The sequence below is a fragment of the Suillus paluster genome (genome assembly GCF_016628075.1).
Source record: "Suillus paluster strain FC165 chromosome Unknown EDB91scaffold_459, whole genome shotgun sequence".
Lineage (NCBI taxonomy): Eukaryota > Fungi > Basidiomycota > Agaricomycetes > Boletales > Suillaceae > Suillus > Suillus paluster.
Window position 1 is genome coordinate 1 of NW_024538019.1, and position 15,779 is coordinate 15,779.

General features: G+C 48.9%; 2 protein-coding genes across 2 annotated transcripts; one reads left to right on the forward strand and one right to left on the reverse strand.

The window, feature by feature from the left end:
- Positions 1–4,942: 4,942 nt before the first annotated feature.
- On the reverse strand, positions 4,943–6,195 carry EDB91DRAFT_1089943 (uncharacterized protein; the record flags this gene model as incomplete). Its single annotated transcript, XM_041316609.1, has 8 exons — positions 4,943–5,104; positions 5,156–5,251; positions 5,433–5,526; positions 5,655–5,724; positions 5,770–5,814; positions 5,898–5,973; positions 5,999–6,064; positions 6,178–6,195. The coding sequence occupies 8 exons, from the start codon at positions 6,193–6,195 to the stop codon at positions 4,943–4,945; spliced, it is 627 nt and encodes a 208-aa protein (XP_041168487.1).
- Positions 6,196–6,772: 577 nt separating this feature from the next.
- Positions 6,773–9,040, forward strand: EDB91DRAFT_1352317 (WD40-repeat-containing domain protein; the record flags this gene model as incomplete). The annotated part of the gene is made up of 5 exons (XM_041326154.1): positions 6,773–7,849; positions 7,906–7,974; positions 8,027–8,275; positions 8,328–8,582; positions 8,639–9,040. 5 exons carry the CDS (start codon positions 6,773–6,775, stop codon positions 9,023–9,025), a joined length of 2,037 nt encoding a protein of 678 aa, XP_041168488.1. The 3' UTR covers positions 9,026–9,040.
- Between the last annotated feature and the right edge of the window lie 6,739 nt (positions 9,041–15,779).

Here is a 15,779-nt window from a genome sequence, read left to right on the forward strand (position 1 = left end):
AGGGAGAAGACATCATTTGTTTCTGGTACTGGGGAGTCCATGGTTAGATGCTAAATGAATCCGTTGTATGAGCTTGCTAAATGTATAAGACTTGGGGACTGATGTGGGTATACAAGTACACTGGCAAACGTGAGCGAGAATCAAAGTCGAGTTAGAATGAGAACGAGTACTGCTCGTCGTCGTCTGCTGTGATGAGCAGAGACAGAGCCAACCTATCAAGAAAATTAAGTGAAACAGCTTATTCAAATCACATACTATCACACTTGAACACTACGCAAACACATCTAAATAACGCGTCCTTGACTTCACAGTCACGTTACTCAATCTATCTATAACCTTATTGTCTACACTCTTCTTGGGTTCACGATATTATTGCTTTTCTAACTTCCGATTAAGCTCAAGAAGCAATTGTATGTTATGAATCTCGTCATGCCATGGGTTTTACTGCAACTCATATGCTGGTCAAAGTTCATACGGCTGGGATGATGTGGACTTCTCCCTGGACATGTGAGAAGCCCATAAGGCGCCCCGGAATGATCGGGATAACGTCTTTATTGTTAACGCGTTGGAAATCCGAGATCTACCCCGGGAATTTAGTAGTTCATCACATGGCCAGATGCGGGGAAGGCACAGCGAGGAGGGAGATCAAGCTTACCAGGGAATCGAAGAGAGCAGCCCATACTGCATTTCCGACGCGGGGTGTACCATATGTCACGCCTAAAAATTCCAGCTGTGAGTATCCCGCACCCTTGCAATTGAAAGTGAGTATGGACATACTAAGGCCAGGGAGTGTCCTACCTGTCCTCGAATATATGCATCTAGTGTACGCACGTATACAGGGAAGTTAGTTGGATGGATTGAGCAGAGGTGGAGAAACGTACCCATCATTGCCACAGGCACATGAATTGTGTTCGTTCGTGCTTGGTCCTTACCCTGCTAACATTGAAAGAATCAGTCTTTCGTAGGATATCGATAAGTTAGAACGGAATCGACCAATGAATCAGGGCAGACGTGCAATGGGTGTTCCGCGGTCGCACGAGGAACGGGTGTAAGGGAAGGGGAAAATGCATGCAGGCAATAAGGGGAGGGCATTTGTATTCGTGGTCACTTTTGATGGCACGCGCAGGCGCTTACATGAATATCAAATGGCCAACCAGACGCACAGTGAGGTCACCTGACATGCCAAATTCCACTTGCACACCCCGATCTTTCTCGTTCTCGTTCTCGCACCTGCGATCCGCTCATGAGTATCATATTAGCTCGCTCAGATGTCGGAAAATATGACAAGGCGTCTGGTGGGAGAACCCTTGAGCATGTGCAGGATTGGGAGGACTCAAAGCGCAAATGGTCGGAAATAAATGGTAATGTGAGCTGAGAGAAATGCATGGGTGTGATTGGCAGAAGCCATGTTGACGAATGAAGGTCGGCGTCTGTGTCTTGAGTATATGCGCAAGAACATGGTTCACCAAGCGAATACGATATCGTGAATGGGGTGTATGATATTAAGAGGGTAGTGGGGATCACGATTTTCCCAGCTGAAATGGGAGGAATTGCTGTATGGCCGCATGAACCTGCGGATTGACGATTAGCGCCGCCTCATGGAATCCATGCCTGCGAAAATATATAAAATACGCCTACCTTGCTAGCTTTCTCCCAAAGAAGATACCAGCAGACCAACCAGTAGGTGTCGGTCAACTTTTCGCCCCACATAATTCACCACAAACCGCCAGATTGATTTACCAGACGCTTATGGTAACGAGCTACCATGGCTGCTAGATCCTTTGAAAGGCGGACCCTCGAGGAAGCTTCAACCCCAGCGGAATCCAAAAGACCCACTCCAAAGCACAAATTTATGGGACATAAGGAGACTATATGGAGTTTCGTCTTCTTGCACGACAACGCCCACATCGTGAGTGGTTCGTGGGACGGCACGATGCGGAAGTGGAACTACGACACAGGACTTCTTGTCGGAGAACCATGGGAAGAGAAAGGTGGAAGGATATATTCACTGGCGCTTTCACCGGACGGGAAGACGATTGCGTGCGGGAGGGCGGATGGAAGTGTTCAGCGATGGAACACTGAAGGAGAGATGATGGAAGACGTTTGGAAGGGTCATAGCAAGGCGGTGTGGTCGCTCTCATGGTCTCCCGGCGGAGGCCATTTAGCCAGCGGGTCCAGCGATGGAACAATCCTCATCCGAAAAGTAGAAACCGGAAAAGTCGAAGTGGGTCCAATCAAGACGAAGCAAAAGGGGGTGCTTACACTTGCATATTCACCTTCAGGAGATAGAATTGCATCAGGCGGGTGGAACAAAACAATTTGCATCTGGGACACGAAGACCGGCAAGCTTGTCGTCGGCCCCATCAAAGGCCTGGGTATTTCTGTGACGTCATTGGTGTGGTCTTTGGACAGCAGCAAAATCTATTCCACTTGCGACGAATTCGCACGTGTTTTCGACAGCACCTCAGGCGAACTACTCCATCGCTTCGAGCATGGCAGATCCTTATGGTCTATCGCACTTTCACCCAAAAACAATGTCCTTGCATGTGTGGGCTTTGGTGGTGTCACACAGTTATGGGACACAGAGTCACATCAACCACTCGGTCAGCCATTTCAGCAGGAGCGCCAAGACCTTTACTATGTGTCGTTCTCTCGAGATGGAACATACCTGGCATATGGTGGAGGGAGGAAAATCACTCTATGGATGGTCAAAGACATAGCTCCTGAGCTTGCAGTGCCCACACTTCAACAGGATCACAGTCAAGGCACACAGCAGGACACTCGACTTGAACCCCCATCATCCTCTTGCCTTGACGTCGGTATTCTCATGTTTCATTGCCTTTCTTGCCTTGCTTACAGGACTTGTCACAGGCTGATGCTACAGGGGGTGATGGTATCATCGAGGACGCGCACGATGATCCATACAACAACTTTTTTGAGGTAAAACTCTTTATCATGCAACGAGGCTGGTACTGACGGTAATCATTCGCAGTCTCCCGAACCATCTCCTTTGGCATCATATGGCCCCCGTCTCCACAACCTATTCTCAGCTCACCACTTCCGGAACATCATCTCTCGACATCGCCCTCCAGCAAATGAGTCCACTCCAGAACAGTGCAACAAGCGCAGTTTCTTTGCACGTCGTCTTCACCAAAACCCGCCTGTGGATCCCACGCCCAACCAACCGATACCTGGAGGGAAGGTTCGAGCAGGAGAAGATCCCGAGGAAAGCGACCAGGCAAGTTGTTTCTCGGGTTTCACACTATCACTTAATCATGATGGACCGTCAGTGTTCCGCGAATGCTGCGCTCGATGCGAGCAAAGCAAACAAAGACGAAGACGATGAACCTCCCATTGATGCGCACACCCCACCACCCGATGATCCCACTTCCCCCGCTGAGCTCGACAGCGAAGATAATCGCATTATCTGGAAATGGCTAACACTTGGTCGAGGGAAGAATCCAGCTTCTGCCACAATGGCTCCAATGAGGAGATACGAACGCTCTTCCGAGGCCGTTGACATATATGCTGCGCGTGGGTTCCAGGTAACGTTCAGTCCATCTTATCTACAATTCTGTTCGTGCTGAGGACGGGAACAACAGAGATACGTTGCGATGAAGCGGGTCCGCAAGACAAAGGCATCAGCAGCTACGAGCGGTGCTACTCCTGCCACAGAACACGCCAGTACCTCATCACAAGCGGGTCCATTGTCGCAAGTAGTCTTTGCCACTGCAACACACGCGAGTAGCTCTTCACAGGCGGGTCCATCGTTGCAAGTTGTTTCCGACAGGCAGTATCGTCATCGCAAGGTATAGCTGTACACGGAGCGCAGCATTCGCAAGGCACTGCAGGTTCATCATCACACGGTTCCCCATCGCACTTGGTCACGTATCACACCGAGCATGGCTCAGATTCGGACTCGACCATAGAAGGCAGCTGCAACAGATTCCTCGACAAAATATGTTTCCCTCGCGGACACTACCACAATGATTAGGGCGGTATCGACTGGACTTTTATGTACACTTTGCTTGTACGTTCCTTCGTAGAGGTGCTTGTACTTCCGCTTGCAACTCATAGTACTGCATTCATCACTTTACATTCTCGTATGTGTAGCCTCGTAACTACATTCACTGGTGGTATCGATGTGTGGGTTATTGCTCTGTTCACATGGTTTCTTTTGCGGCAACCTAACCATGGTCAGCTGCAATGCAAGTGACGCCTAGCCTTCAGAAATGTCCAAGGGCTTTGACTGAACAACAATGGACAGCTTCTAGATGTCAAGGTCAAGTTTGATCTCCCCAAGAGGGTTTACATTATTCTGTATTGTTCTACGTCAGTTTTCGAGACAACCTCTTCGATCCATCAATACTCGAAGGTTGTTTTTCCACCGACCATCCCGACAGGTACATGCAGAGGCATCTGTAATTTCAAACTCACGTTGTGAAATCGACATGGTGACGAAATTTACACAACGTTCAAAGCGGCCGAGAGAACCGTCACAATCATACTTGTTCCATACCTGCTTTCCTGGTAATACTAAACCTTGTTTTTTTATATTCAAACAACCGATTTGTGCTGAAGGTCAAGTCAAAGCCAACCACGGTAGGTCGGTGTAGTGCAAGGCGTACAAAGATTTCAATAGACTGATGACATTTCAAGTTGGTACAGAATGTAGTCACGAAGATAAACATCAGATAACATACAGAATGTGATGGATTAGTATATGTTGTACTTAGGTAGCGGAAGAAAAGAAAAACAAGGCTCAAAACCAATGAAGGATACACACATAAAAGCACGGCGAAATACTTGCACTAAGTATCCTCGTGGTAGCATCCACAAGTTAAACATAATTTATCGAGGAGCCTGTTGCAGGAACCTTGGATTGAGTCCGCATCTGAGTCATTACTGTGATAGGCGGTGATGAAGTGCGATGGGACACGTGTTATGGTGAACCTTCCGTGGCTTGCAAACACTGAGTGTCTCCAACCACAACTTGCAGCGATGACCCTGGCTGTCCGGACACCGGTTGCGATTTTCTTTGCCGGCGAGCTTCTCGTTGCTCGACTTTACCCTTACTCATAGTGAGCGTAGCATTCACAGGACACTGAAAAGCCAGACATTGAAACAATAGTGCGGGAGCTAGATCAGGACTTACATCTGGTAGGCCGACATTCTGCTCACTTTTGTCGGATTCGTCTCCTGCTTGGGCCTTCACTTCTGGCGTTGGTTGGGTGAGTTTTCTGGTTGCGGGCTGCAAAGGTGTGTTTGAGCGAGTACGACGCGTGAAAAAACGGCGCTTTGGATGTTCTTGCGGGGACTCGTCTGCCGGTGGTCGGTGTCAAGAAATGACGTTCCAGAAGCGACGAGCCGGGGGTGGGAGGGAGGGCTAAGGGTCACCAGATGATGCTAGAAGAGATAGCTAAGAAAACTACGTGCAAGAAGTTGACGCCACTTAAGAGTGAGCGAAACCATTCTTTTGCGCGGGGTTCAGAGACTTCGACAGGGACGAGGGTTGGTAGGTATGCCCTGCAAGGAAGGTGATTTCGTCAAGTGTGAGACACAAACAGTGTAAAGCAGGACAGCAAGGAGGGAAATCGAGTTTACCAGAGAATCGAAGAGAGCAGCCCATACTGCATTTCTGACGCGGGGTGCACCATATGTCACGCCCAAAAATTCCAGCTGAGTATCCCGCGCCCTTGCAATTGAAAGTGAGTATGGACATACCTTTGATAGCGATGTTAGAGGGAAGGTTCAATGTCATGAACACACATTCAAGCTCCGCAAGGGCGCCTCCCAGGGAGTGTCCTACTTGTCCTCGAATATGTCAAATTCATCTAGTGTACGCACGTATACAGGGAAGTTAATTGGATGGATTGAGCAGAGGTGGAGAAACATACCCGTCATTGCCACAGGCACCAAGAATTGTATTCGTTTGTGCTTGGTCCTTAGCCTGCTAACATTGAAAGAATAAGTCTTTCGTAGGATATCGATGAGTTACAACGGAATTGACCCATGGATCACGGCGGACGTGCAACGAGTGTTCCGCGGTCACCGAGGGATGGGTCTAGGGGAAGGGGAAATGCATGCAGGCAATCAGGGGAGGCATCTGTACTCGTGGTCACTTTTAATGGTACGCACAGGCGCTTACATGAATATCAAATGGCCAACCAGACGCACAGTGGGGTCACCTGACATGCCAAATTCCCTTTGCGCACCCAGATTTTTCTCGTTCTCGTGCTCGTTCTCACACCTGCGATCTGCTGATGAGTATCATATTAGCTTGCTCAGATCTTGGAAAATATGGCAAGGTGTCTGGTGGGTGGACAAACGTGTGTAGGATTGCGAGGACTCGAAGCACGAATGATCGGAAATAAACGGCAATGTGGGCTCTGAAAGAATAAGCGTCAGAGTTTACGTTGACGGATAAAGCTCACTGTCTGTCTTGACTCTTGAGTATATGCACAAGAACGTAGTTCACCGTGCGAATATGATATCGTGAATGAGATGGATAATATTAAGAGGGTAGTGGGGATCATGGTTTGCAAACGTCGGACTAGCCGAAATGGGAGGAATTGCTGTATGGCTGCACAGCCTGCAATAAGTAGATGATTAGCGCCGCCTCATGCCTGCGAGAATATATAAAATACGCCTAGCTTTCTCCCAGGGAAGATACCAGCAGACCGACCAGTAAGTGTTGGTCAACTTTTCGCCCCGCATAATTGACCACAAACTGCTAGATTGATTTACCAGACACTTATGGTAACGAGCTACCATGGCTGCTAGATCCTTTGAAAGGCAGACCCTCGAGGAAACTTCAACCCCAGCGGAATCCACAAGACCCACTCCGAAGCACGAATTTGAGGGACATGAGGGGCCTGTATGGAGTTTCGTCTTCTTGCACGACAATGCCCACATCGTGAGTGGTTCGTGGGACGGCACGATGCGGAAGTGGAACTGCGACACGGGACTTCTTGTCGGCGAACCATGGAAAGGGAAAGGTGGAAGGATATATTCACTGGCGCTTTCACCGGACGGGAAGACGATTGCGTGCGGGAGGGAGGATGGAAGTGTTCAGCGATGGAACATCGAAGGAGAGATGATGGAAGGCGTTTGGAAGGGTCATAGCGAGGGGGTGCGGTCGCTCTCATGGTCTCCCAGCGGAAGCCATTTAGCCAGCGGGTCCGACGATGGAACAATCCTCATTCGAAAAGTAGAAACCGGAAAAGTCAAAGTGGGTCCGATCAAGACGAAGCAAGGCTGGGTGCTTGCACTTGCATATTCACCTTCAGGAGATAGAATTGCATCAGGCGGGAGGAACAGAACAATTTGCATCCGGAACACGAAGACCGGCAAGCTTGTCGTCGGCCCCATCGAAGTCCTGGGGATACAGGTGAGGTCGTTGGTGTGGTCTTCGGACAGCAGCAAAATCTATTCCGCATCCGACGAATTCGCACGTGTTTTCGACAGCACCTCAGGCAAACCACTCCATCGCTTCAAGCATGGCAATAACGTGTTTTCCATCGCACTTTCACCCGAAAACAATGTCCTGGCGTGCACAGGCAATGATGTTGCCCAGTTATGGGACACAGAGTCTTATCAGCCACTTGGTCAGCCATTTTGTCCATCATTCGGTCAGCCATTTCATCATCAGGACCACCAAATCCTTTGCTGTGTGTCATTCTCTCGAGATGGAGCATACCTGGCATATGGTGGATGCGACAAGAAACTCACTCTATGGATGGTCAAAGACATAGCTCCTGAGCTTGGACCACCCATACTGCAACAGGATCACAGTCGAGTTACACAGCAGGAAACTCGACCCGAACGCCCATCATCATCTTGCCTTGATGTCGGTATTCTCGTGTTTCATTGCCTTGCTTGCCTTGCTCACAGAACTTGTCACAGGCTGATGCTACGGGGGGTGATGGTATCATCGAGGACGGGCACGACGATCCATACAACAACTTTTTTGAGGTAGAACTCTTTATCATGCAATGAGGCTGGTACTGACAGTAATCATTCGCAGTCTTCCGAGCCATCTCCTCCTTCGGCATCATCTGGTCCCCGTCTTCACCACCTATTCTCAGCCCGCCACTTCCGGAACATCATCTCTCGACATCGCCCTCCAGCAAACGAGTCCACTCCAGAACAGTGCAACAAGCACAGCTTCTTTGCACGTCGTCTTCACCAAAACCCGCCTGTGCATCCCACGCCCAACCAACCGATATCTGGAGGGAAGGCTCGAGCAGGAGAAGATCCCGAGGAAAGCGACCAGGCAAGTTGTTTCTCGGGTTTCGCACTATCACTTAATCATGATGGACCGTCAGTGTTCCGCAAATGCTGTGCTCGACGCGAGCAAAGCAAACAAAGACGAATATGATGAACCTACCACCGATGGGCACACCCCACCACCCGATGATCCCACCTCCCCCGCCGAGCTCGACAGCGAAGATAATCGCATCATCTGGAAATGGCTAACACTCGGTCGAGGGAAGAATCAAACGTCTGCCACAATGGCTCCAACGAGGAGATACGAACACTCTCCCGAGGTCGTCGATATATATGCTGCGCGCGGGTTCCAGGTAACGTTCAGTCCATCTTATCTACAATTCTGTTCGTGCTGAAGACCGGATAACAGAGATACGTTGCGATGAAGCGAGTCCGCAAAACAAAGGCATCGGCAGCTACGAGCGGTGCTACTGCCGCAGAACACGTCAGTACCTCATTACAAGCGGGTCCATCGTCGCAAGTAGTCTTTGCCACTGCAACACACGCAAGTAGCTCTTCACAGGCGGGTCCATCGTCGCAAGTTGTCTCTGTACAGGCGGTATCGTCATCGCAAGGTATAGCTGTACACGGAGCTCAACATTCGCAAGGCACTGCAGGTTCATCACACGCTTCCCCATCACGCTTCGTCACTTATCACACCGAGCATGGCTCAGATTCGGACTCGACCATAGAAGGCAGCTGCAACAGATTCCTTGACAGAATATGTTTCCCTCGCGGACACTACCACGATGATTAGGGCGGTATCGACTGGATTTTTATGTACGCTTTGGTTGTACGTTCCTTCGTAGAGGTGCTTTTACTTCCGCTCGCAACTCATGATACTGCATTTGTCACTACATTCACTGGTAGTATCGACATATAGGTTATTCCTCTGTTTACATGGTTTCTTCCGCGGCAACCTAACCATGGTCAGCTGCAATGCAAGTGACGCCTAACCTTCAGAAACGTTGTTTGGATCCAAGGGCTTTGACCCAACAACGACGGACAGCTTCTAGATGTCAAGCTTCAAGCTCAAGTTTGATCTCCCCAACAGGGTCTACATCATTCTCTATTGTTCTGTGAACCATGCCATATCCTCAACGCAGTGGACTCCCTCTCACAACAGCTTCGCCGACTCATTCTTGTTTCAGAGCCCGCATTGCCATTCATTTCCGGTCAACTCTGCACGACTTTATCCTGCACATGTTTAAGGCATCTTTCCCTCGCCAGAATGACCTTGCAGCACATACTAGAATCTGAATGAGATAACATTGTACTGGCGAGATCGGGGTGCGCACAATGGGAATTTGGCACGTCAGGTAAGTTCACAGTGGTTCCGGTGATTTTGTTATGTATTCATATTGTGTTGGTCTGTGCCTGCGCCATCGGACGTAGTAACGATGACATTCACTTATTGTCTTCATGTATTATCCGTCAGGTTCATATTCGCCCTGAATGCATCCCTCGTGTGACCAAGGACTGCTTGTTACACGTCTCCTTGTTCACGGGTCGGTCCCGTGGATGAAAAAAATATATGCGGCATGGCGGCAAACCTTCTCCAAAATCTGCCATGGTCATCATTGTGGCTAGTCCAGGGATCACCAGCCCTTTGTCTGTATGGTGTCCCCCGCGTAAATCGTGAAATCGGCGTGGCCGTTGGAGAAGTTACAAGCGCGCTACTTGTACACTGTCGATATTGTTCATTGAATGATAAATCGAATGTCGATGTCTGTGTCTGACTCGGAGGGCTGTGGCCCGTGCAGCGTCGAGGATGGTTGTGTTGTAGTTGGGGCCTAGGCTAGAGAAACAATAATGAGCCATTGTCGAGCAGGTTCTACAGGACTCATGGCATCGCGTCAAAAAGATATGCGCGCGAGGACATAAGGTTCAATCGTCGACATTTGCAGCAATATTAATGACACACGCACCTTGCAAGTGCCACCCCAACCCTCACGAACCTTTGCAACCAACATTGCATGAGGGAATATCTCACTAACAATATAGATCCACCTATGAAATCGTCGTCGGGATGCCAGGAAGTTTTGAGGTGAGGTTCCTAATCATACTCGACTGTTGTCGGAAACAAGCAAGAAACAAGCGGTTGTTTGGATCCAAAGGCTTTGCCAAACAACGATGCACAGCCATCTGACTACCGTCAAGCTTCCGACTGTCTTCGTCTTACACATATCTCAGTCCACTCGCATGTACACTGCGCTACCATGCGTGCGCGCACATAGACACCTCAAAGCTTCGACTTTCAACGTCTCACGAATCAACCGACTAAATCCCCTGCACGAGGACTTGTAATTGTACTTCTTCAGGCTGTCAGCATGTCGTCCGCGCATGCCAGCTCCGAGGATACGTATATGAAATGTACTTACTGGCTTATCTATTGATTTATACAGCTTTTCGGAATTTGACGCAAAGTTATCATGGCAGAGCCTTGGATCTGTAAGCCTCCATCGTTGATGCTTCCGCGGGATCAAATTTTTCGTCAGGTCGGTGTCCCCTGGCCTCTTTGCTTCCATCTATGATTGGATTTTTCCCGAATCACGAAGGGAGTGCTGCGCATCACCAGGAGGGTGATTGTCAATTCGTGACGATGATATTCTGTTCAGGCACGGTTACATGATGTGATGCTCTGGAGCCGGGGGCATTTTCCTTTCTACCGTTTTGGCTAATGATGCGCGTACCGTGAATTCTAGGTTGAGTATCCAGCACGTCGGTTATATGATACCTGGTTTAAGTGACAAGCGCTCTGCCTGTACCCTGTGAGGGTGGTTGATTGATCAACGACTCTAGTGTCAATGGAGTTGAGAACAAGTATGATCATGAAAACAATGGGGCGGTGTGTGGCAGTGTCGTGGGATATGCCAGAGCGCGAGGCAAAAGTTGCCCCGATCATAAACTGCCGATATCATATAGGCAGTGTTGAGGCTTGCAATTGAGTCTTAGAGCTCGTCATGGCTAGGGATGAGTCAGTTCGTTTTTCTCTTCGTGTTTATTGATTGATTGCAATAGTATCTGTGAACTCAAACCTATGGCGTTTACCAGCCATCATTCCTGGACGCTTTGCCTTACGGAAAGATCCTTCTCCTCTCGTATTTCTACGATCGTGCTACCCCAGTGTTGTTTTGGCAGACTCATCGTCGAATCATCCTAGACCACCCATGGCGATTTCAACATTTGTCACGCTTGCTAGAGGTCTGCGTGAGAATCTCTGGGATTAGAACGCTGATCAGAGTGGTGCCTCGACATCAGTTTCCAGCACGCCTTGCTAGTTCAGCGATGATCGGGAGATGCAGTTTCAGAGATGCAACAAAGGCACGGAGCACAGTTGGTATCTTGGCGCTCAATAGAGATGATGGGCGGAAATTTATGTTGTCAGGTGTAGTGCCCGACAAGGATACAGTCTAGTACTGATCAATACATATCTCGAGTCGACGTAACGCCGCAACTGAACTTTCAAATCGTATGCGGCACGCCTCATACTGTCGCTATTCTCCGCTACTAAACGCGCTGCACAAATGACTGACAATTATATGACGAGGCTCGACGCTCGCAACTAATGCGGAGTAGTAGGCGGGGTAATATACGTACTCCTACCTAATAATGGTGCGTAATAGGGGGTGTGAGACTTTTAATTTCGGACATCACCAGAAACAGCGTGTTCCTTGCCCTTGTACTGCTTATCATGGCCAATGAAACGAGTTCAAAATATTTTAGCTCATCTTCCGTCTTTCCCTCGTACTTACACACCTGCAGCAAGCAACGTTTCTGCCGTATGCAGTTGGCGCCCGAGTTAAGGTAATGGGGCTTGCCGCAATTGCGAATTTCGACTTATCAAAATCAGGTTTGCTCAAAGCTATGTAAGGACACGAAAAAAGGTCCATAGACCTCAATTACAAATGCCAATCACCAACGCAGACAATTCGATTCCGCACAGGTACACCTGGCGTAGACCGCTCCACGAATCTAGGACTGTCACTAGAACGTGTTAACCTTGCTGACTATGCGCGTGTCTAACAAATTGCGTTAGGATGTCTGAGCTCGTTCGTGGCTCGTGAGCAACTCGTCACCGAGGTGCCGAAGGAAATCTGCATCAGGTTGATAGTCTTTGACAGCGGTAGACTTTGCCGCCGTCTCAATATTGTTCGGCTCCCCTCCTCGTCTTCCATTCGAACACCAGCGAACACCCCGTGATGTCGAGTGTGGATATAGACGGTCCATAGCCTTATGTAGGAATCATGATGGTCTCCAGACAGTGCCCTTGGGTGGTTCGATAAGGTCTAATTTGTGTCTCGTCATTTCGTTTCCGCAGTGATTCTGAATGAGCTCGCAGTTACACCGATCTTACATAAATAGAACTCCAGGCAGGATGCCGCGTTGACATCCAATGGCGCCTCTCTCAACCCCTTACACTCCTACAACACTCCGGGCGACTGTTACACCGTGCCCATGGGTGCCATTTAAACCTCACGAAGGGCACATCGAGACCCCGCCCCTGCCCTACAAGCCCCGGACCGATAAACTACTCGACGTATACAACATCAGCACGCATGTCATACCTGCAGCCAATCCCAGAGCCACTCCAGATGCTCCGGTCCCCGAACCGCCTCCTCGCTCTTCGAATAGAGATGTCATGAAGCTAGGACATGAATTCACGGAACGGCAGGTCCGGCAAGCTGAGGGCGCCGGGTTTACGAACGAAAAGTTGTTATGGAATTGTGTCAACCGATACACAAAAAAGGGCAAGGAGGCCAATGCTAGAACGAAGGGGATCACCTTGTTTCTTGCGCACGCAACGGGCTTTCCGAAAGAAGTGAGTCTCTGCCAGTGTTTATTGTCGGTATGCTAAGAATGACTACCCATTATGATTAGATATGGGAGGCCACTCTGTGTTATTTACTAACTACCTGTGGTGCCATAGATGAGATATGGTCATTGGAGTCAGTGCAACATGGGGACTCTGCTCTGCTAAACAGACAGAATCTCAGCGGCAGCAGCTGTAAGAGGTTAACTCTCCTACCCGCTCGCTTGGAATTAATTGACAGCAGTTGACTGGACTGACAATGCGAGAGACATTGCAAACTTTCTCATCAATTACATGCCGGAAGATGTAGAAACATCTACGCTACCCATTCAACTTCCTCGCCTTCATGCGTCGATTGGCGAATCACGGCAAAAGAATGGCTTCTCTTCCCGCACCGTTGTCGCAGCAGGACACTCATTCGGAGGTTGCTCCTTGTATGCCGTTTGCGTTTTGAAGACCTGTCGAATCTCATGGTATTCCAAGGGTTTTAGCCGCGTTAAACTTTCCGGCCTTGTTTTCCTCAATGATTCTCGTCGATGCGATAATCGATCTATACCAAGGACCTGCGTGGGAGTTCAACAAGTTCGTAGTTGGGGCTACCTTGGTAAGGCGCGAACAATGGCCGTCACGGTGTTTAAATTTCGATCATCACCCTCGCGTCAGAGCGCTGACTATGATTGTAGGGAGGATGCCTTGCGTTCCTTCAAATCTTCACCCATGTTCTCCACTTGGCATCCTGACGTACTTCGGCTCTATGTTGATCATGGACTGTACGAGGATGCAAGCGGATGTGTCAGATTGAAAACGTCTCCCGTGCATGAGGCTCTCATCTATGCTAACCCACGAGCTAGCCGAGAAGCCTGGGAGTCATTGGAAAGGCTCGAAGAGAACATTGAGTTGCTGTGGGTTGTCCCCGGGAAACTGAGACACTTTGTGTAAGCCAGGAAGGCAGGACAAAATCACTGACTAATAGGCATTATGCAATAGGCCAACGGCAGAGCAAGCCGCGAAGGAGCGCGTGTGGCGCAGACCGCAAATTCATCTAACATTCTCGTCGAGTGTGGTCATCTCGTCTGTGTTCCATATTGAATCATTTCCGTGTCTGATATAATTTTCGTTAGATTCCTCATGAGTGTCCACGAGAGCTTGGTATGTTACCTTCAAAGGAACTATTTGATTGCTATTGACTATCCGTAAGCACAAATTATGGCCGACTTTCTGCACAGGAAATACGGTGTTATCTTAAGGCAGTCAAAGCTCTGAAGCTATGTTTGTATGAATTGTTTCGAGGCTGAGCGCATGTTTACCAAGTGATTTGACGAGGACTCGGATTCTTTATAATCAGTTAGACACCATCTGATAAAATGTATAGAATAGTGAATTTTCTGCTGGCAGATTGACAGATTCGAGGCGATAGACCAGCCGTCACATAGCTCTCCTTGCGTCTAAGCACACAAAGCACTATAATCTCACAATGCCGCGATTCGTCGTAAGTTATCACGGTACAAACGCAATACTTGGCGGTGGATTAATGTATGTAGATAAGTACCACCATATGAAAAAGCATTGTAATTATAACTCCAAACCAGTCGGCAGGTGTTGATGACGACTATACCACCGATTACAGATAACAACCCCAGGGGTGAGTTAACAATGAGCTCGCCAGTCCTGCGGTTCCAGATAAAAATAGAGTGGTCCGTCCGATGGCAATTCTATTTCCTGAAGAAGATTCGACACCCTGAACTGCTTCGTCTCGATCGGGCCCACCTCAACTTCGCCACTTTCCGCTTTTCGAACAAAGATAGCACTAGTGTCACCCGCTGACAATATTAGCCACAATGCGTATCGTGCCGTTCGACGAACCGCCCCACGATATGTACGTATTGTACGAAGACGAAATCACGAATAGCCTTCTCATGGCCTTCAAATTTGTGCTTCGCACTTGGTGGTTTGGCTTGTGTTGGGGCGGACCTTCCGCAAGGATTGAATTGCAGGGGATTCGGAAGCCATAGCTCGTTATGGTAAAGTGTTTTAGGGTTAATGGATTTGGTTCTTCTGCCGGGTTTATGATCAAATGTTGAATAGGACTCACCGATTGGGCTGCTGGTCCAGGTCGAACTTGATATGTGCATTAGGCAGCGCCAATCATCGATTCGCTGGTTCGTATGGCCATGCGGCTTTTCCCCTGGTTCGATGTTTGGAACCCACAACAACCGCTATCCTCTTGATGATAATTCACCCTATTGCAATTGCACTAGGAAGCATGCCATAGCGCATACGCCAGGCAGACTTAGTGACATGCAACTTTCAACATCGCTTCTAGCGCCCATTCACGGTTGATTCGGAGCTCACATTGCTCCCGTTCTATGAGAAAGTGTCATTAGATTATTTTTGTTGCGTTCTCCCGAGTCTTATCTTTCTTTGAGTGTTGATGCCACGCTTTGGGAGTACTCTTATCTCTATATTCGCTTGATAAGAAATGGCTAGATCTGAACAACGGACATAGCGGCTTACCGACCTTGCGTATAGCGTTTTATTCATTCTAGATCTGAACAGCGGACATCACGACTTACCGATCTTCGATCCAACTTTTTCTTCATTCGCTCCGCGGACTTTCTTCGCCTCCTTCTGCGTCGTATGGACCTCTGAAAATGCTTACCCCAGTTTTCTTGGGTCCTGAAACATAAAATGAAGTAAC